The sequence below is a fragment of the Aulonocara sp. 'chitande type north' Nkhata Bay genome, linkage group LG3, assembly GCF_057382095.1.
Source record: "Aulonocara sp. 'chitande type north' Nkhata Bay isolate Kocher_YH1m ecotype deep benthic linkage group LG3, A_spYH_male_GT1.1, whole genome shotgun sequence".
In the NCBI taxonomy this organism is placed as follows: Eukaryota; Metazoa; Chordata; class Actinopteri; order Cichliformes; family Cichlidae; genus Aulonocara; species Aulonocara sp. 'chitande type north' Nkhata Bay.
The window spans coordinates 77,516,160-77,539,284 of record NC_141346.1 but is presented as its reverse complement, the minus strand read 5'-3'; the positions used below and the strand labels follow the sequence as shown (position 1 = coordinate 77,539,284).

Below are 23,125 nucleotides of genomic sequence, written 5' to 3'. Positions count from 1 at the left end.
CAGAAGCGGAGACAGGGACTGCTACAGAGAGGCCAAGTACAGGTTCACTAAAGAAGTGGACATTGCTAAACATCAGCACTCTGAGAAGATGCAGCAGCAGATCTCAGAGAATGACTCGGCCTCTGTGTGGAAAGGTTTTAGGAATATTACAAACTACAAGCCTAAAACCCCTCACTCCACTGATGACTTGCTCTTAGCCAACACCCTTAACGACTTTTACTGCCGTTTTGACGAGCCATCAGGCAGCCTTCACACCTCCAACGACCCCAACAATAGAGACACTTTGGACACTAATTCCCCCACCTCCCCCCCCTCCATAGAGCCATCACCACCATCAAACTGTTCACCTACAACACCCCCCTCCTCACCCCACACAAAAGAGGATTTCACACCACCTCCTCCGACCACAACTCTTCATATTCATGAAGCAGATGTGAGGAAGCAGTTTAAGAGTCTGAATGCTCGGAAAGCTCCCGGCCCAGACGGTGTGTCTCCTGCCACCCTCAGACACTGTGCAAACGAGCTGGCCCCAGTGTTTTCTGGCATCTTCAACTCCTCACTGCAGGCATGTCATGTGCCTGCCTGCTTCAAGTCCTCTACCATAATCCCTGTCCCCAAGAAACCTAGGATCACTGGACTAAATGACTACAGACCCGTGGCTCTGACATCTGTGGTCATGAAGTCATTTGAGCGCCTAGTTCTCTCCCATCTCAAGACCCTCACGGCCCCCCTCCTGGACCCCCTGCAGTTTGCATATAGAGCCAACAGGTCCGTAGACGACGCCATCAACATGGCCCTACACTTCATCCTGCAGCATCTGGACTCCCCAGGAACCTACGCCAGGATCCTGTTTGTGGACTTCAGCTCTGCCTTCAACACCATCCTTCCAGACCATCTCCGAGGCAAGCTTTCCCAGATGAATGTGCCTGATCCCATCTGCCGGTGGATCACTGACTTCCTGACGGACAGGAAGCAGCATGTGAGGCTGGGGAAGAATGTCTCGGACTCCCGGACCATCAGCACCGGCTCCCCTCAGGGCTGTGTTCTTTCTCCTCTGCTCTTCTCCCTGTACACCAACTGCTGCACCTCCACCCACCAGTCTGTCAAGCTAATCAAGTTTGCAGATGACACCACCGTTATTGGGCTCATCTCGGACGGGGATGAGTCTGCCTACAGGAGGGAGGTTGAACGTCTGGTGTCCTGGTGCAGCCACAACAACCTGGTGCTGAATGCCCAGAAGACAGTGGAGATTATTGTGGACTTCAGGAAGCACACAGCTCCACTCCCCCCCCATCATCCTGTCTGACACCCCCATCACCTCTGTGGACTCATTCCGCTTCCTGGGTACCACCATCACCCAGGACCTGAAGTGGGAGCCCACCATCACCTCCGTCATCAAGAAAGCCCAGCAGAGGATGTACTTCCTGAGGCAGCTGAAGAAATTCAACCTGCCAACACGGACGATGATGCAATTCTACACTGCAATCATCGAGTCCATCCTCACCTCCTCCATCACCGTGTGGTACGCTGGAGCCACTATCAGGGACAAACAGAGACTGCAGCGTGTTGTGCGCTCTGCTGAGAAGGTGATTGGCTGCAGACTCCCATCTCTGCAGGACCTGTACACCTCCAGGACATTGCGGCGTGCAGCTCGGATCTCAGCTGACCCTTCTCACCCTGGACACAGTCTGTTTGACCTGCTCCCCTCAGGAGGAGGCTCCGGTCCATTTGCACCAGAACCTCTCGCCACAAGAACAGTTTCTTCCCCTCTGCTGTTGGACACATGAACAATAACCACATGATTGTCCCCGCCACTAACACATGACCCTACGCTGTGTCACTGCATCATTCCATGTTTGGCACTGATCACCACCTGCACTCATGTATATATCTTTCTACGTAGCACTCTTAATTCTTATTCTTACTTTTATTTATTTATTTATTTATTTTCATGTCTATTTAAGTGCAATTTTTTTATGACAGTATGTTTGCACTGAAGCACCGCAGCAATTTCCTAATGTTGTAAACCTGCTCAACATTTGGTAATAAAACCCTTTCTGATTCTGATTCTGATCTAGCAGGGTGACAGAAAAACCCAGGGTAACTTCTAAGGACCTCAACGTCTCTCTCACATTGTGTTTTTTAAACATGCTTCCATTTGTCACTTCAGTCTTTACTCTGAAATACAGGAAGAGAAATCATGGCTGAAACAATTTCTCATGAAACCAGGGGTGTGGTCCAACAGTCAGTTTGGTGAGGAAGGTTCCTAACTGAGAGAAGTGACCCAGAAGTATCTGTGTAGCAGCCACAATGAATCCAGATCATGAGCTTTATTAACTGATCAAAGTCTCTTCTTTCATCTTCTGTATCATTCAGTTTGCATTGGTAATGCCCATTATTGTAATGCTTTTTTAAGACAAGCAAAACTTTATTTCACTTTGGGTTAGCTGGGATAAGTGATGGATGGAGGGAATTTTACTTCAGCCACAGAAATCCTCAACAGGAAGGAGGAGCAGAGTTACAGTGGATCACTATCCAGCAGGGAAACAAGGTTTATTTCAATTTCTTGGCCATGAGTGAGATTTACTGAGTGGGCAAATTAGGGAGACGACACCATCAGATCCCGAGCCCTCCATGTGTTAATCAAGAGACGGCTGCTGTGCTACATCCATAAATAATGAATAAATTAGGAGCTAAAGCTGAAAGGACAGTTTATTTGTACCATCAGTGAAGATATTTTACATTTGAATTTTTTATTTAACATTTGCAAGATTCAATAACATAAAGAACCTGAACAAGAAAACATTTATGTGGATCAAAATACATTAAAACAAAAACTTTATAATAGGAAACAGAGTTTTCAACCAACTGATGAAAAGAAAGCTAACCACTTGACATGAACACTACAGTAGGACAGTTTTGAAAGCTTAAAATGGAACTAGGGGAAGAGTTTGATTCACAGCTGCCTCATCAGATTTTTACAGGAGATTCTATCTGAACTCTGTGGAGCCTGATCTCAAGCTTTTTGAGTCTGACACAGAAACCAGAGGATCTTTCTGTGTCTTCAGATTCACTGTGATCCAGTGATGGGAGTGATTTCAGCCCTGAGTGATCGCGCTGATGTTTGCACAGAGCAGACAATGAGGTGAATGTTTGGGCACATTGGTAACAGTGAAACAGTTTATTAGTAACGTGGGATCGTTTGTGTGCAGAGTATGAACTGAGATTCCTGAAGCTCTTGTCACACTGGTCACAGCTGTAGTTTCCTTCCATGTGTGCACGTTCATGAATGTTACGACTACCTGAATGTGAGAAGCTTCTCTCACAGTGTCTGCACTTGTGTGGTTTCTCTCCTGTGTGGACTCGTTTGTGTGTTTTAAGCTGACCTGCAGTGGTGAAGGATGACCCACACTGATCACAGAGGTGCTTTTTAACCCCACTGTGAATCAGTTCATGTTGTTTTAAGTGATTTGTTTTGGTGAAGCTTCTCCCACATTCTTTGCAGTATTTCAGTTTGTCTCCAGTGTGTCTACGTTGATGTACTTTTAGGGTCTTTTGCTGACTGAAAGTTTTTCCACAGAGGTCACAATGAAAGTCTTTCCCACCACCACAGTGATGACAGGGTTGAGAACTGGATCCATCTGTGTCGCTCTGCTTCTAAACAAAGACACAAAGACAGTGTAAGTCAGTCCTTCAACATTTGTATCCTGATTTCGCCTGAAATAAAGAGCATCTCTGCAGACGTCCAACTACATTTGACTGTTTCAGTTAACACACTCAGTTTACTGGGCTGCAATAACTACAATACTACCACCATAATACTACAGTAATACTAAAATCATAACTGAAAGGAAAATCTGAATAATCACTCAGAGCTGCTTTTCCATGCAGTAGAATTGCTAACATGCTAACACAGTTTAATGAGCAGAGTTGTTCCAAACAGTCAGGCTAAAATGACAAGATAACAATATAAATACATACCTCACAGTAGCTGCACTTGTAGAGTCTCTTTCTGGTGTGGATCTGTTGGTGTCGTCTCAGGTGATGTGGAGTTTTAAAAGTCTTCTCACACAGGTCACATTGATAAGGTCTCTCCTCAGTGTGGGTAAACATGTGTCGTTGTAAGTGTGCGTCTGTTGTAAAGTATTTGCCACACTGTTCACAGCAGTACACATCATGTCTGGTGTGAATGCGTAGGTGTGTATTTCGGTACCCTCTCTGGCTGAAGGTTTTTCCACAGATGTCACAGCTGTATGCCTTAATTCCAGAGTGGGTAACTAGATGACTCTGTAAGTGGCTACTTTGAGTAAAAGCTCTGCCACACTGATCACAGCTGTACGCTTTAACTCCACTGTGGATGAGTTGGTGTGTTTTTAGGTAACCCTTCAAGGAAAAAGACTTTCCACACTCGTCACAGCTGAACGGTCTCTCTCCAGTGTGGATGACCTGATGCTGTTTTAGTGAAGCCGTCACAGTAAAACCCTTCCCACAGTCGTCACAGCTGTATGGCTTAATTTCAGAGTGGGTAACTAGATGACTCTGTAAGCTTCTACTGCGAGTAAAAGCTCTGCCACACTGATCACAGCTGTACGCTTTAACTCCACTGTGGATGAGTTGGTGTTCTTTTAGGTGACCCTTCAAGGAAAAAGACTTTCCACACTCGTCACAGCTGTATGCCTTAATTCCAGAGTGGGTAACTAGATGACTCTGTAAGTGGCTACTGTGAGTAAAAGCTCTGCCACACTGATCACAGCTGTACGCTTTAACTCCACTGTGGATGAGTTGGTGTGTTTTTAGGTAACCCTTCCTGGAAAAAGACTTTCCACACAAGTCACAGCTGAACGGTCTCTCTCCAGTGTGGATGACCTGATGCCGTTTTAGTGAAGCCTTCAGAGTAAACTCCATCCCACACTCGTCACAGGTGTGTTTTTTCTCTCCCTTTCTTCTGTGAGGTTTGTCGGCCTCCTGAGAGCGCTGACTTCTGGCTCCATGTTGGTCCTGCAGTGACAGAGATACAAACAGAGGCAGTGAGTGAAATGCAGTCGTGGAACAAACTCAACCTTCAAACTCCATTAACACTAGTTTTAAACCTGAAGGTGGAGCGTGGCACCAAACACCTTAAAGGTCTCTTATCCCCACCTGCTGGTAGTTCTAACACATTACATCCAACCTGCTGTTAAAGATAATTCATGACTGTTCAAACACTAAAATCATGCACGCACACACACACACACACACACACACACACACACACACACACACACACACTATTTTATAATTTAGATTATTTTGTTGTTTCCTATTACATATTTCTATAATTTGTATAGATTTATACAGAATTATTCAGTGATAATAAATCCTATGTTTGTTTATTCTAAAGGAACCCCGTTAGCTTCCACAACAGATGTTGCTCGTCTTCCGTCAAATACTCACATAAAATATTACACAATAAAGTGGATTCAAGATATCCACATAATTTCACTCTTACATCCACAGTGAGGTTTCACAATTGTTCAAATATAAGCAATCAATAATAATAATATCAATAACATTGAGGCACATTACACAAATTTCAAAAACAAATCATGTCTTACAATATTTACAACAACTAAAAGCTCTGTAAATCGGCTTTTAAGTCTTCATTGAAGTTTTGAATAATTCTCTAATTTTTTAAGGCAACTTATTCCACTTAAAAGTTGCTCTAAATGTAACAGTTTTACAAAACGTTACTTTTAACTCGAGCATTTACTAAATTGCAGTTTGTTGAAAACTGTGTAATATGATGATGTATTTCATCTGGATACTGCAGCTGAGCAGAATAAATGTGGTGTGTTTAACAGAATTGCTTTCTTTAGAACTACAAGTAAGCCATAGAATATTTTAGCCTGTACAGGAAGCCAAGAAAGGTTATTATGCATTTTATCAATATTAGTATAGTATGAACATCTTCACACTAATCTGGACGCCTTATTCTGGACTAACTGAAGTCTGTTAAGATCTGTCTTATTAGCTGCTGACCAAATGATTGAACAATACTCCAGATGAGACATTACTAGTGCATTAATGACATCTTTCATAATGAAGAAGTGATACACAAAGAGCATTTCATAGCCATAGCTATGCCTTGTCGGCAGAGTTATGTGACATTAGTGATGTTTGTACTTTCAGCGTTAACTTGGTTTTAAAGCCTTTAAAATATACGCCGTTCAATAGTCGACCTTCATCTGACAGAGAATGTGATGATTTTGTGGATAATTAAAGTCAGTCATATATCCACAAACACAACAAGCTGAAAGTCAGTGATGCTGCTCGGTTTGCAGTCCTGAACATCACGGCACAAGCAGGATTTACTGCACTGTTAATGTGAGCTGTGTTATATTGCTGCCTCTGTTCGGTGGTGTCGAGCCAAACGCACTTTAACGTGTGTTTGAACGAGCTGACGGTTCACTCGTTAAGCTGAAAGAAAGATGCTTTAATCACAGCAGTCACACATGTGTCCACTGCACCATCTGGAACTCTTCTTGTTTACACTCGTAATAACACAAACACTAAATCCTGCTTCTCTGGTGCTGTTGTGTAGCAGTGTGTACACCTGAGACTGTCACCTGTCTGTCTGTCCTGCACTCTCTCTCTGTTTCTTTCTCTCTGATTGTGGAATAAAAGTATGAACATGTGTTTATAAGTTACACTTGTGTCTGAATCCTGCAGCTTATCACACATTTGATTTCCATGTGTGACGACTGCAAGTGTCCAGAGTGAGGACAGACTGAGGGAGCCACTGCTGCACATCATCTGTGAGGCTTTGCAGCCCTGATGATCCACCAGGACAAACTCAGCAGTGTGTGAGGAAGAGGAGGAGGAAGAGCCAGCAGCAGCTGACAGATGGAGAGAATAGACAGACTGTTCCCTGTTTGTGAAGGACTGCTAGGAAAGTTTAACATAACTGTCTGTGCTGAATCAGTCTTATTAGGTAATGTTCAAATAATGTGATCATCCCAGTGTTTTCAGTGTGGGAGAAAGTACTCAGGGCCTTCAAGTTACACACTATGAAAGGCAGCAACAAGTTTAATGTTCAGAAACCTAAAGTCTGTATCAGCAGCAGAATGGAATTAAAAATAAATGTTGGTTTCAGTTCTATGAAGCTTTGAGTATTTTGGATCAGTAGCTGCTGTGTTTGTTGCATCATATTGCTGTAATTGTTTATATGCTTTATGTATATTTCAGTAAAATCATAATTCACGTCGGCAGTAATGACACCCGGTTACGCCAATCGGAGGTCACTATAATCAATATTGAATCTGTGTGAAACGTTGCCAAAACAATGTCGGACTCTGTAGTTTTCTCTGGTCCCCTCCCCAATCAGACCAGGAGTGACATGTTTAGCCGCATGTTCTCCTTAAATTGCTGGCTGTCTGATTGGTGTCCCAGAAACGATGTGGGCTTCATAGATAATTGGCAAACCTTCTGGAGGAAACCTGGTCTTGTTTGGAGAGACGGCATCCATCCCACTTTGGATGGAGCAGCTCTCATTTCTAGAAATATGGACAAATTTATTAAACCCCCCAAAATATGACTATCCAGAGTTGGGACCAGGAAGCAGAGTTGCAGTCTTACACGGCTCTCTGCAGCTTCTCTCCTCCTGCTACCCCCCAAAAACCCATCTCCATAGAGACTGTGTCAGCTCCCAAAAAGACAAAAAACAAACTAAAAACCAGCAACAAACAACTTAAACATAAACAATTACAAAGAAAGAACAATACAGTATCCACACCTGAACCAAAGAGTAAAACAGTGAAATGTGGATTATTAAACATTAGGTCTCTCTCCTCCAAGTCTCTGTTAGTACATGACTTAATAATTGATCAACAAATTGATTTAACTTCCATGTAGATGCTAAAAATGACAGCCTCAACATGGCATTTAATCTGTTATTAGACTCAATTGGTTTCTCTCAAAATGTAAAAGAACCCACCCACCACTTTAATCACACTCTAGATCTTGTTTTAACATATGGCATCGAACCTGAACATTTAACAGTGTTTCCTGAAAACCCTCTCCTGTCTGATCATTTCCTGATAACATTTACTTTTACAATAATTGATTACACAGCGGTGAAGAGTAGACTTTTTCAAAGTAGATGTCTTTCTGAAAGCGCTGTAACTAAGTTTAAGAATATAATCCACCCACTGTTATCATCTCCAATGCCCTGTACCAACACAGAGCAGAGCAGCTATCTGAACGCTACCCCAACAGAGGTCGATTTTCTTGTTAATAATTTCACCTCCTCACTACGTACGACTCTGGATACTGTAGCTCCTGTGAAAACTAAGGTCTCTAATCAGAAGTACGTGACTCCGTGGTATAATTCTCAAACACTTACCCTAAAGCAGATGACTCGTAAGCTGGAGAGGAAATGGCGTGTCACAAATTTAGAGGATCATCATTTAGCCTGGAGAAATAGTTTGTTGCTTTATAAGAAAGCCCTCCACAAAGCCAGAACATCTTACTATTCATCACTGATTGAAGAAAATAAGAACAACCCCAGGTTTCTCTTCAGCTCTGTAGCCAGGCTGACAAAAAGTCAGAGCTCTTTTGAGCCAACCATCCCTTTAACGTTAACTAGTAATGACTTCATGAACTTCTTCACAAATAAAATTTTTATCATTAGAGAAAAAATGACCAATAATCATCCCACAGATGTAATATTATCTACAGCTACTCTTAGTACCATTGATGTTAAGTTAGACTCTTTTTCTCCAATTGATCTTTCTGAGTTAACTTCAATAATTACTTCCTCCAAACCATCAACGTGTCTTTTAGACCCCATTCCTACAAAACTGCTCAAAGAAGTCCTGCCATTAATTAATTCTTCGATCTTAAATATGATCAACCTATCTCTAATGATCGGCTATGTACCACAGGCCTTCAAGCTGGCTGTAGTTAAACCTTTACTCAAAAAGCCATCTCTAGACCCAGCAGTCTTAGCTAATTATAGGCCAATCTCCAACCTTCCTTTCATATCAAATAGGGCTGGGCGATATGACCCAAAATTCATATCTCGATATTTTTTAGCTTGTTGGCGATATAAGATATATATCTATATATAGAGCAGATGTACATAAAATTTACTCAAAAATAAATTATGAGCATTTATTAAATAATAATGCTCCATAAATAAAAGAAAACAATGTTGTTTTTGTGCATAACAAAAAGCTCACAATTGTGCAGTCAAAATGTAAACTAAAAGACGCTGAGCACAATAACAAAGACAGATTTCACAGCTGCTCAGTTCCCAACTTGTACTGCGTGACTGACAGCCTGGAGTTTGAAATCCGCTTCGCAACCACGTCTCTTAACAGGTGCCATTTATGGTCCTTATACACAGTAGGGTAATATTGTAATATTGTGTTGAAGCACAGTACGTATCACTCCGCGAGGCTCAGCCGTAATGCTCTGACAATCCATCAAGCGGTGCAGCTCCGTAGCTTACCAAAGTCGTACTAAAACATTTTTTGACAGATTGCTGAGCGCTGTGTACCACATAAAATCGGTTCGCAGCCATCAAGCACAACCAGAATTCATACATAAGGCGCGCTGTCAACTTTTGAGAAAATGAAAGGATTTTAGTCCGTGCACCACCTCTGGGCTGCATGCCGTTAGCGTGGTTAGCTCGTTAGCGTGGTTAGCTAGCTAACACGTTGACGGCGTCCAGCCCCACACACGGGTCGATGCGCAGTAACTCGTTAATGGAGATTTGCCGTGTCCATCTTGTCGCTTCCTGCAGGTGAAGCAATGGGGGAGGAGGGGGAGTTGTGTTCAGTGAAGGAGAGGCGAGGCCGAGTAACGTTGTGAAGACGAAAGTGGACGAAAGAGAGGCAAACTTGCGGCTCCACAGGTATAATTATAATGTAACATAGACTATATCGATATAAAGGATATTGTCACATCTTATATCTCGTATAAAAATATATCGATATTTTTTAAAAACTCGATATATCGCCCAGCTCTAATATCAAACATCCTTGAAAGAGTAGTTGTCAAACAGCTAACAGATCATCTGCAGAGGAATGGTTTATTTGAAGAGTTTCAGTCAGGTTTCAGAGCTCAGCACAGCACAGAAACAGCTTTAGTGAAGGTTACAAATGATCTTCTTATGGCCTCTGACAGTGGACTCATCTCTGTGCTTGTCCTGCTAGACCAGGGGTGTCAAACTCAAATACACAGTGGGCCAAAATTCAAAACTGGAACAAAGTCGCGGGCCAACGTTAATATTTATTGAAAAAAATCTTCCTCCAAATATAACAAGGAACCTTTTCTTACAGACTCAAATAAGTTTTGCTGAAAAACTGAATATGGAATAAGAAACGCTTAATACTGAACGATATATAACTTATATAAACATATATAACTTAATATTGCACACATGCAAAATTGAAATTCCAATTAAATAACATATCACTGGAATGCATTTCTTAAGTAAAAATTGTATTTGCAGCCTTCTGATTTAAATTTTAGCAGTAAACTTTTTCCCCAGGCTAATAATAAATGTAAAAATAAAATAACAATAATAAACCACTTAACTAATAAAAATATCATTAAACGTGAAACCATTCAAGCCCATGTCTGGGAGTAGCAAGACAAATTGCACAAAGAAAATGGTAATTATAGCTAAGTTTGCTACACACTGATCTACTCTGATGCGTCCAAGCCAGACACCTGGCATCTCTTCTTGGATGCTAGTTCCTCAATGTCTGGGCTCAGGCTCTGAGCTGAGGAAATCCTCAGGATCGAGTGAAGGTGTTCATCGGTCAGACGTCTCCTGTGAGATGTTTTGGCCATCTTCATTGAGGAGAATAGTTGCTCACATAGGTAAGTGCTGCCGAACATGGAGAGCATCTGAGCAGCGTGGGTGCGGCGCCCAGGCATTGTGTCAGGGATGAAATGTGGAAATTGTGAAGCGCCCACAGCATCATACTTTGATTTCAGCGTGTCACTACACTGGAGTTCAATCAGCTCCATTTGGAGGTTTGTTGGTGCTTTTGCCACGTCAACTGCAAAAGGATTACTGAGCAGTTCAAATCGACATTTCTGGGCGTCAAAGTCGGCAAACCGCCAGGTAAACTCAGTACTGAGTACACAGAGTTTTTCAGCAAACTGTGCACATGGGAACACAGCAGTAGAGATTTGCATGTTCATCGTTTGGCAGCAGGGAAAATGGCCCAGGTTTCCTTGTAGCATCTGATTCTGCCACAAGCACAATTTCGTTTTAAAAGCCCTCACTGCAGTGTACATATCTGTGATGATACGCCCCCGTCCCTGAAGCTGCAGGTTCAGCGCATCGAGATGGCTCGTGATATCACACATAAAGGCCAGCTCACACAGAAACTCTTGCTCCCTGAGCTCAGCTGTGTCTTGCCCTTTGCTTTCCAGAAACTGAAATATTTCCTCGCGTAGCTCGAAACATCTGTTCAGTACTTTCCCTCGGCTTAACCACCTCACCTCCGTGTGATACGGCACGTCTCCGTATTCCGAACCACACTCCTCAAGAAAAGATTTGAATTGGCGGTGATTCAGACCTTTGGCTCTTATAAAGTTAACTACTCGTGTTACTGCGGTCATAACATGTTCCATCTTTAGGGCTTTGCCACAAAGTGATTTTTGATGTATGATGCAGTGATAAACAGTCAGCTCACCTGCACAGTTCTCCGCTCGCATCTTCTCCCGTACCCTGCCCACCAGTCCGCTCCTTTGACCACACATCGCTGGTGCACCATCTGTCGTTAACCCCACAAGTTTTTCCCATGGCAACTTCATTTCAGTTAGACATTTGGAAACCTCTTCAAATATTTCCTTCCCTGTGGTTGTTCCATGCATTGATTTTAATCCTAAAAGTTCTTCCGTAACACAGAGAGTTGAGTCCACACCGCGGATGAAGACTGAAAGCTGGGCAGTATCAGAGGCGTCGCTGCTCTCATCCATAGCGAGGGAGAATGCAACGAAACTGTTTCCCTTCTCCATCAGCTGGTTATTTAGATTGTTGGCAAGTTCACGTGTGCGATCAGCTACTGTGTTTCTGCTCAGGCTAACATTTGAAAATACTTGCTTTTTCTCTGGGCACACTTTCATCATACAACTTTTCACAAACTCTCCCTCACTGAAGGGCCGGGCTGATTTTGCGATCTCTGCTGCCACAACAAAACTAGCCTTTACAGCAGCCTCACTTTGTGATATGGCTTTTTTGAACATAGTCTGTTGTGAAACAAAACTTCTTTTCATCTCTTCTGCTTTCCGGCGCCTTTGAGTCATGTCCAGGTCCTTGTACTTCTCTTGGTGTTTCATTTCATAGTGTCGTCTAATGTTGTACTCCTTGGTTAAAGCCACATGAGCTCCACATACAAGACAAACAGGTCTGTCTTTTACATAGGTAAACAGATATTCTGTCTCCCACCTGTCCAGGAAGCTCCTGTTTTCGTTCTTTCTTTTCGCCATTTTGGGAGAGGTAGCGCGGCAGTATTCATGCGGTTGCTATGACTACAGTAAACAGAGGAGAGGGCGTTAATGGGTCCTGTCCTGACTGACGCGCCAAAACGCCAACAGAGCATTCTGGGAGTTGTAGTATTAGCAGTACATGCGCTGCATAAGACCGGCGGGCCAGCTCTAATAGTAATTTGGTATGGCCTCGCGGGCCAAATGTAATTAGGCTGCGGGCCAAATTTTGAGTTTGACACCTATGTGCTAGACCTTAGTTCAGCGTTCGATACTGTCGACCATAATATCCTATTAGAGCGATCAGAACATGCTGTAGGTATTACAGGTACTGCGCTGCAGTGGTTTGTATCATATCTATCTAATAGACTCCAATTTGTGCATGTAAATGGAGAGTCCTCTTCACACACTGAGGTTAATTATGGAGTTCCACAGGGTTCAGTGCTAGGACCAATTCTGTTTACATTATACATGCTTCCCTTAGGCAGCATCATTAGAAGACATAGCATACATTTACACTGCTATGCTGATGACACCAAGCTCTATCTGTCCATGAAGCCAGATAACACACACCAATGAGTTAAACTGCAAGAATGTCTTAAAGACATAAAGACCTGGATGGCCGCTAACTTTCTGCTTCTTAATTCAGATAAAACAGGTTATTGTACTCGGCCCTGAAAATCTTAGAAATATGGTATCTAAGCAGATTCTTACTCTGGATGGCATTACCTTGGCCTCCAGTAACGTTGTGAGAAACCTTGGAGTCATTTTTGACCAGGACATGTCCTTCAACGCACATATTAAACAAATATGTAAGACTGCTTTCTTCCGTTTGCGCAACATCTCTAAAATTAGAAATATCCTGTCTCAGAGTGACGCTGAAAAACTAGTTCATGCATTTATTACTTCCAGGCTGGACGACTGTAATTCATTATTATCAGGATGTCCAAAAAACTCGCTGAAAAGCCTTCAGCTGATCCAAAATGCTGCAGCAAGAGTCCTGACAGGGACTAGAAAGAGAGAGCATATTTCTCCTGTTTTGGCTTCCCATCATTGGCTTCCTGTTAAATCCAGGATTCAAAATCCTGCTCCTCACATACAAGGTCTTAAATAATCAGGCCCATCTTATCTTAATGACCTTGTAGTACCATATCACCCTATTAGAGCACTTCGCTCTCGCTCTGCAGGCCTACTTGTTGTTCCTAGAGTATTTAAAAGTAGAATGGGAGGCAGAGCCTTCAGTTTTCAGGCCCCTCTTCTGTGGAACCAGCTTCCAGTTTGGATTCAGGAGACAGACACCATCTCTACTTTTAAGATTAGGCTTAAATCTTTCCTTTTTGCTAAAGCATATAGTTAGGGCTGGACCAGGTGACCCTGAATCCTCCCTTAGTTATGCTGCAATAGACGTAGGCTGCCGGGGGATTCCCATGATGCATTGAGTTTTTCCTTTCCAGTCACCTTTCTCACTCACTATGTATTAATAGACCTCTCTGCATTGAATCATATCTGTTATTAACCTCTGTCTCTCTTCCACAGCATGTCTTTATCCTGTCTTCCTTCTCTCACCCCAACCGGTCACAGCAGATGGCCGCCCCTCCCTGAGCCTGGTTCTGCCGGAGGTTTCTTCCTGTTAAAAGGGAGTTTTTCCTTCCCACTGTTGCCAAAGTGCTGCTCATAGGGGGTCATATGATTGTTGGGTTTTTCTCTGTATCTATGAAGCGCCTTGAGGCGACTTTTGTTGTGATTTAGCGCTATATAAATAAAATTGAATTTAATATATTCTGAGCTAAGTTGATCTATAGTGTTACATCATATTCTATAAGGATGTTATGTGTTTGTAGACTTTCTGCCCAGTTTGACCCATTTAGCAGAAGTCAGCCTGTTTAAGGCTCTGATGTCTATTCTGTGTGACTTAAAGCAGTTATGACATGGTCCGATTTTCTCACCCAATAAAGGAATATTTCATATATCAGTCTACTCTTCATTCTATCAGACACAGTTATCACACCTCCTACATTTGCTTTTACACATATATGTAAGCATTGAGCCAAATGTAATAATGCCAACATACTGAAGGAACAAAATTTGTCTCTTATATATGAGACATCTGTATACACACTGTCACAGATACTTGTCTGTGAGTGAAGTGATTAATATGATAACTATAATATTGGCCATATCATATTTACACTGACTTTAGTCTCATGAACAACATCAGCTAATTGTTATTTACAGCTAATCTTAAACGACTGTTCAGCACAGAAATGAAGCCCAACAATCATGTTTTACAGTCCTGTGGTCTCAGCCTCAGATACTCATCAGATCACACAGAGCTCATGTAGAAACAAATGAACTAAATATGTTCTCCTTCATTTCTGTCAAACAAAGCTGTATGAAACGTTTCCAGCTGTTAGTATCATGGTTGCTAGGCAACCTGGGCAGCGCGACGGAGGCTAGACGTCCCATTTCACGAGCCTACGAGCCTCGCACTTCGGCCTTAGCGGTCTTTGAGTACGCGGCCCTTGAGGACTTTAAAGCTGCAGAACCTGAATCGGGATACAGCCATGATGATCTCCAGCCTCGTGCTCGCCAACATTCTCACCTGAGTTAAGAAGACGATCACTGAAATGGTCTCAGCAGGTCCTTTGATGACAGCAATGAAATGCAGTGGTAAGGCTTTTTGGGGATTAAGTTCGTTTTCATGGCAAAGAAGGACGATGCAGTTCATCTGATCACTCCTCATAACATTCTGGAGTGCAGGCAAAATGCTATTATAAAAACTTAAGCAGCAACTTCTCCAGGTTCCAATATTTATGCAATTCTCAAACCTTTTGGCCACGACTGTATAACCTCTTCTGAAGTTTAGTGGATATTATACATGGTTATGCTCAGGATGTGTCGGCCAGTTTCCACTGGAAACGCCTTTTGGTTAAACTGTCAGCGAGGAATTTGCATTTGCACTGTTACATTTTTATATAACTTTAATGCACATAAACAACAGCTGCTTGTTTCAGTGAAAATACATTGATGGGTTTTTAATAAAGTTGTGCAGCTGTAAAGTATTTTGTCTGGTGTCAATTCTATCGTCAGCTACATCGTTATGGCAAATGTTCAAATGTATATGGTGATAAATATCTTTGGTCATATGGTCCTGCTCTGTCTGTCACCTTCTGTGTTGAGCTCATTGTTTCCTCTGTAGTGGCTGAGCTGAGTCCAAGTAGCTGAAAATGTTCCTCTGCTGCTCCGTCAGACTCTCCTCCTCCTGCTGATCAGCTGGGACACAAAACAGATCTTTGTTAGGCTCCACACTGCACTGAAGAGTCAAAGTGTCTCATATGTTCATCTGACAAGTAAAAGAACACATTTTTGTTTCCCGAGGTGGGCAACTTGTTGGAAACAAACACAAAAGGTTTGAGCACTGATACCTGCCATTGCTGGCATTGAAAGATGCAACGCCAGCAATGTGGATTGTCAAGACTCAAACCAATCATCAAGCAAAGACAACAGGGATCATTTGTTTCTGTTTATTTAGCATTCACAGCATTTGTAGTTGCCTTCTGTGCAGGGGAAGTCCACGCACACTGTGTGGTACCGCCATCCGCAGAAGGTGCATTCAACCTCTGTAAGAGAAACGAGATTGTCTGAGACTGAAATGATATTCACTAAAGAAGTGGTGATTTGTAAAACTTCACATTTTGATCCGGGACGTACTCTGCATGAAAACAAGCGCTCACTCTTCCTGCTCAACAAATGACAAGGGCGGAGCCTTATACCACGTGATACAGAAGCTGTGCCGTGTGATGCTAAAATTAGCAGGGAAACAACAACGGAGAGCACGTCAGGGATGACGAGAAAGTGACAGGAGAAAATCCGTCCCGGTCAACCACCCAAACATCAATAACGGGAACCTTATACAGCGCTTCCCTATACACGTCGAACTCCCGCAGGCACAAAGACATCACGGAGGCTATCACTTATCACCTGACCAAAGATATGGCTCCATCAACACTGTGCAAAACGAGGGATTTAGGAAAACGATCAACACCCTAGACAAACGCTACACAGTGCCGTCCCGCAACTATTTTTCTATTGTTGCACTACCTGCTCTGTACACGCAGCGTCGAGCAACGGTGGAGACGGAATTTCAAGCAGGACAACATTTTGCTGCAACAACAAAACGTGAGACATTTGTTGTTTTATGTTTATTTATTGTTATGAGAGAATCATGATCTCAATTCTAAGCCAAAACATCGTGATTCTCATTTTATGCAAAATCGTGCAGCCCTAACATTAACACAAAACTATTGTTTCACCAGAGAAACACACATGAAGAGAGAGAGAGAGACAATAACAGCTACCAAACAGTCGTCATAATTCGTCACACAATGAGAAAAGGACAAATCAACAAGTAACAATGACTAATTAATATTAAAATCTGTAACATAATGTATTGTTTGGCGTTTAGTCTGATTGGTTCAGGATGACCTGCCATTATCCAATCACACGTCTGCTTACCTGCATCTTTTCTCTTTTTTCTAACCTGAGCACCTGATGGCTTTGAACTTTTGTTGTCCATCTTCCATTGGTTTGAATTTTGCGCTCCAGTACAAACACAAATCCCCCAACCCGAGGATCAGCACAATTAACCTAACAGCAGGCACGTGCAGAGGGGGGGGCTAGAGGGGCTTGAGCACCCGCCCCTTTCCTGATGGGTGCCCAAGGTGCCCTTTTGTTGAGGCAACTTTTTTTTTAAAAATTATTATTTTATTTTTTTTAATGTGTGTGTGCGTGCGGAGTCCTGTCTGTGCCCCTCAACAATAATATTTAACTATTAATCACAGTTTTGCTAAATAAAAGGATCTGGCTTGCATCAGTCACATGATCACATTTAACCAATGATCGCCCTTGACGGCAGAACGCGCTGGTTACGAGCCGGGAACGAGCTCACAAAGAGCACGCGCATTTTTAGCAATCCGGAGCTGTAGGAGAAACACAAGTTAACTCAGAGACACAGACTGATGCGACAAAACCAGTAAGTAGGTGTACAGCGCACACTGTAGTGTGTAGCACACAGGAGTATTAGCTTATTACGTACACGTTGGTAAGCTGTCTTGTTGCTACTGACGAACTGAAACAAACGAGCGTGCTGTGTGTGCAACAGCGCGACAAACATTACCTGTCCTTTTATTAACTGCACAAGTAGTGCTGGTCACAGCTGCTGGCTACCTGTGTAAGGCTGTCATGGGTCTGTAGCTCTGTCACCGTTTTAGGGAACATATTTAGTTTTAAAGTAAGTTTCCGGGCTTTTCCTGCCTTTCTGGAGGGATTATATTTCACTAAAAAACGATCTAATATGCATGTCCACATAATTATGCATTATTATAATTATAATATATTAAAAACACACGCTGTATTTTAAAGAACATACATTAAGAAGCAGATTATATTAGATTTATATTTTAAATAAGACAAAAGTTGGATGTTACAGCAGTAAAATGATTGTATCTCTACAGTTTAAAAATGTAATAAGCTTTGCCCTGCACAGAGTGGATAGTGAAACAAATGGAATCATCATAAATACATTATTTCATATTTATTACTTCCCCCTCCTCTTTGCTTTATTATTGTAGCTCTAGTAATAAATAATAATGTAAGGATTCTGGATCAGCACCATGATGCCCATAGTATATACAGTATTCTGAAGAAGGTCTAAAATGTCACTGTGTGTGCGTGCATGTGTGTGTTTTATTTAGATGGATTTTTAAAAAAAATATTACTCATGATATAACATTGTGCAGACATGGCTGGTAAGGACATGAGGAGGAAACAGCAGGAGCTGTGTGAGGCTACTAAAGGCAGGGCTATAACATTTTTCTGTCATCATTTTATTATAGATTAAGTGCAAGAGTTGTTAGGTGTGGATAATTAGATTATAGTTTATTGCAATAGCAAGTTGTGCCTTGTTCTCACATAGACAGCAAGTGCAGAGTGATATATGAAATGATGGGATGGAAGGAAGAAGAGAAGCAAAGAGTGATTCACAGGCAGAGCCTAAATTATTTCTCACAGTTTTTTGTTGCCTTATGGTTCCAAGCGCTGTCACCAATCTTTGCACTTTGTTATTATCTCATGACACTTGTTTAATCAGCTACCATCTCTCCTGTGGACTTTTTACTGTCTACAGTCTCAGACCAACACAGCCCTGCCCTCATAGCTGGACTGGCCATCGGGCATACCGGGCATTTGCCCGGTGGGCCGCTGGCGATTTTTTGTTTTTTTTTGGGGAAGGGTATAAACAATGAAAGGTGTTGGATTGGCCAATTGGTCATGATCGACTCTGGGCTGGACCAATTACAGCCGAGGAGGTCGGATGCACCCTCCCCCTTGTTTAGCAATCTTATAGACGAACTAAAGAAAATGGAGAACAAAAAAAGGAAAGGAGGTGCCGAAAAAATTAGGGCCAAAAAGAAACAAGCCCTTCAGGCAGACGCTGCCAAATGTGTGAAAATTACTGAATTGTTTGGTGGTAGCTATGGCATAGCTTCCATAGATTTAGCAAGATCAGCAAGTGGTGGAGGCCAGCAGGTGGATGAAGGAAAGGGGAGGCAAGAGAGAGAGAGATGGAAGAGCAAGAGAGAGAGATGGAAGAGCAAGAGAGAGAGCTGGAAGAGCAAGAGAGAGAGATGGAAGAGCAAGAGAGAGAGATGGAAGAGCAGGAGAGAGAGATGGAAGAGCAGGAGAGAGAGATGGAAGAGCAGGGGAGAGAGATGGAAGAGCAAGAGAGAGAGATGGAAGAGCAGGGGAGAGAGATGGAAGAGCAAGAGAGAGAGAGCCAGGGCATCGATTACTTTGCTCGCCCTGAACCTGCCATATTACAGGCCTTCTTAGATTACCACCCACAGCAGAACAGTAGCAGTGCAGTTGTGATGAGGGTGTTCAGCTGTAAAGATGGCACCAACAGGAAGTGGCTTACTTATTGCAAAGAACGCCATTTATTGTTCTGCTTTGTGTGTCTGGCATTTGCAAGGCTGACTGACACCAGCACATTTATAACAGGCATGAGTGACTGGCGACATATACGTCTGCGCACAGAGGAGCATGAAAAGAGCAATACACACCAGACCTGTGCTGAAGCTTTTTTCTTAAGGTGCTCAAAAGGCAACATCAGGAGCTTGTTTGCTGGCAGTCAGTTGTCAGCTCACAGAGCACAAGTGAAAAAGAGACGGCAAGTTTTAGAGCGTATAGTGGATGTGATCAAAGTACTTGGGAAGAGGGGACTCAGCTATAGGCATGTGGAGAATGAGGCTGCATACACTTTAGGTGATAACACCATCGATCATGGTAACTTTCTGGAACTGATTGTGTTATTAGGCAAGTATGATATGTGCCTTGGAGAACATTTGAATGACTGCATTGAAAAAAGCAAGAAGTTGCATCAGACCAGTGGATCAAGAGGTAGAGGATCTCTCATCACCCTACTCTCCAAAACAACTGTCAACTCAGTGATTGATGCACTTGGCCATCTCCTTCAAGAGAGCATCGCCAGTGATGTCCAGAAAGCTGGGATGTTTTCTGTTCAGCTAGACACAACCCAAGACATCACAGGTTATGATCAGTGTTCAGTAATCATCAGGTATGTTACTGAGTCTGTGCAGGAGAGGCTTGTCTCCATAGTGAGGTGCGAAGCATCCACGGGGCAGTACTTTGTAAACTTGCTTTCCGGAGTTTTAGAGCATCTGAATCTAGACAAGGCCATGTGCATTGGGAATGCATTGCATGCCGGGAACTCCTGGCAAAACAATCCAAGTACCGCATCAAATACAAGCATTTGCAATTGCAGCACCGCAAAACGTTCATTCTCCGGTTCCAATACCTTCTTGTCTTTTCTTTGCCGCACAAAAAAGGTATGTACAAAACGACGGAGAACAATGCCGGTCCGTACAAAGACAGACTCGACGAAAAGACAAAGAAAAGATACGAGGAAAAATCAAAGGAGTGAAAGGGTCAGACCCTTACGAGCACACAGAGGGACAAAAGACGTTAGCGTGCTGCCCAACTTTCACCACGCTCAGATTTATAATTATACGGTTCTTGGAGTGAGTGCATACACTCATGAAGTTTAGTAACTTCAGGTCACTGCAACAAGCCCAGGTACAGTTTACCGACGGATGGGTAGAGGACCTTGAAATGCACCGAAAGACCATCGTACGAACAAAGGTAAGTTTACCTTTGTTCGTCTCACAAATCGTCGTCATAAATACACATTCGTTAACCGTGTATTAATATAACCTTTGAGCTCAACGGTAATTAATTAGTAGTGGAAAAATAATTGTAATATTTGAGCCATTTCTGCTGTCCAACTACTTCTTACAAAATACATTTTTAATGTTAATTAGATTTTTTTTTACGGCAGAAATAAAGGTTATATAAAAGTCACTGCCACAGACTACCTTGTTACACTAATGTTGTTTGTAGCTCAGTATGACTTTGTGTCATCCATGAGGGATGCATTTGACATATGTTTCACATATTATAGCCCAACAAGTTATTTATAGCAATTGAAATACGAGCAATCAGTTTCTTTGCAAATACCGGAAATCAGTTTTTGGCAGACAATCACTTTTTGGCACAACACCGGCTATTGCAGTTAATAATACAGCAGCTTCTTGCCATTTTTTGTGTTTCTTTTTATCGCTGTGTAACTGAGTTCAATTGAAAGCCTGCAAGTACCTCTTGCCAAAAGTTCCCAGAATCCTTTGCGGTTTTATCCATGAATGACGTCACATTTTTGGTGGGTTGGTCTCCAGTCAAAATGCCCGGGCCGATTTTTTGTCCCAGTCCAGCCCTGCCTGCCCTCCAGCACTATCCACAGCAACCCCTCAACAGCAACATTGTACCCATCAGGTAAAGCATCGGCTACGTTTGCTTTGTCTTGTTGCCCATATTAGATTCTTGATGAAAGTGTGTTGTTGTTATTCAGCCTGGTTCAATGTGCCCCTTTTTAACTTTGAGCACCCGCCCCTTTAAACCTCTCTGCACAGCCCTGCCTAACAGACCTACACCTTAGTTCACAGATTCACTTTGTCTAAGGTTGATTTCTGGGATTTCACACAACCCAGGATTCAGATCGTGAATCCATGATGGGCTTGGATTTACATCATTATCAATGAAATGTGCTCTACTTGGAAGCAGCCGGCCCCGCCCCTTTTGACGGGTTGTGTGAGACTTTAAATCATCAAACTGTAAATTATAAATTTAAATTGTTATTGATCCTTTACCCCGAGTCCTAAAGTGTAGATTTATTTTCTTACTCTTCTTATATTTATTGTTTGTTTACTTGCACCGCTGTAACTGCAGCCTCGTCGTCTCGTCTCTCTATATGCTGGACTGTCTGTAGCGGAGATGACAATAAAGTTTACTTTGACTTCAGCAGCGCGCAGGCGCACCGAGGGCTCTCGCGCTCACTTTATAGAATTTAGAAAAAACATGGGTGCAGATTATAAGTCTGTATCATAATATCTGTTTGTTGTTTTTATTTTGTTTTGCGAGTTGGTTATTAGATGCCGCTCCAGCCAGCCAGAGACTCCCCGCCGCCCCGCCCTCTCCTCCCTGTGCCGCCAGCAGCAGGCGCACCTCGCAAACGGAGGGCGCCCTTACTCCCAGCAAATGGCTGATAGAAAACCGATCGGTGCCTACGAATTTCCCAATATGCGCTGGCATGACGTCGGGGAAGCATGGGTACGACCGATTATTTTATTTTTTTCTTGCCCGTGATGCCCCCCCCCCCCCACCACGATGCATTCTATTGGTTTGCACACTTACACACACCCAGCTGTGGTTTCCTGTTTTGCTGGACTCTGGAGAGCCCCGCCTTTAACGCTCTTCTCTCACAGAGAGCAACAGAAAACTTGGAAAAACTCCAGATTGACTGAACTCAGTTCAAAGTTACCTTGACACCTTTAGATGTGAGACGTAGTGATGGTCCGCTTGAAGCTGACGCTCCGGTGCGTGTGTCAGAAAGATCAGCGCGCTGCTTCAGAAGCACCGTGTCGAGGCTTGATTCGTTTGGCCAGAGTCACGTGATCAGTGACGTCTGAAGCTTCGTTTAGAACGTACCTCTTTTTAAATCGAACTTTATTGAAACACAATGAGTATACAACATACAAACAGATGAAGTTTACAAAAGAACAGAACATGAACATACAGAACCAGGAGTAAAAAAATGATGATATGAGTAGGCGAAAAAAATCAACATATAAATATTGTTCTGAGAGGCTTTTTGTTGGTTGAGTCTGAAATTGATTGTATGTACAATTCATATCCTTATAAAACGGCAGAAATATGGTGTTTTATTAATAAACTTACATTTATGGATATAAAATAGCTAAAAGTATTAACAATTTTTTTGTAAAAAACATTTATCATTCTTCCTGGGGAACTTAAAGAAAAAGAATAAAACATTTTCCCATCGTAAAGAAAACTCCCTTAAAATATGGACAATAACAAAACTGCTAAATTCTTCCAGAATCTCTGTGTAGAGGAACCAAAAGAGATGTGCCACAGTTTCTGGATGATCCCCACAGAAAGTTCAATTAGTATTTATGTCTCTTTTAAATGTTACCATATAGTGACTGGCTGG

General features: G+C 42.5%; 1 protein-coding gene and 1 pseudogene across 1 annotated transcript; both read right to left on the bottom strand.

Annotated features, from left to right (window-relative positions):
- Positions 1–2,335: 2,335 nt before the first annotated feature.
- LOC147337088 (uncharacterized) lies at positions 2,336–22,931 on the bottom strand. The gene is made up of 4 exons (XM_086285748.1): positions 22,436–22,931; positions 15,654–15,759; positions 3,982–4,998; positions 2,336–3,657 (listed from the first exon to the last, which is right to left on the bottom strand). The coding sequence occupies exons 2-4, from the start codon at positions 15,669–15,671 to the stop codon at positions 2,971–2,973; spliced, it is 1,722 nt and encodes a 573-aa protein (XP_086141874.1). The 5' UTR covers positions 15,672–15,759; positions 22,436–22,931; the 3' UTR covers positions 2,336–2,970.
- LOC147337089 (general transcription factor II-I repeat domain-containing protein 2 pseudogene) lies at positions 7,104–14,888 on the bottom strand (annotated as a pseudogene).
- Positions 22,932–23,125: the final 194 nt, after the last annotated feature.

Coding starts and splice junctions, on each gene's coding strand:
- LOC147337088 (XM_086285748.1), bottom strand. Junction 3,658..3,981: donor ACAAGTGCAGCTACTGTGAG/GTATGTATTTAT, acceptor GTCTTTGTTTAG/AAGCAGAGCGACACAGATGG.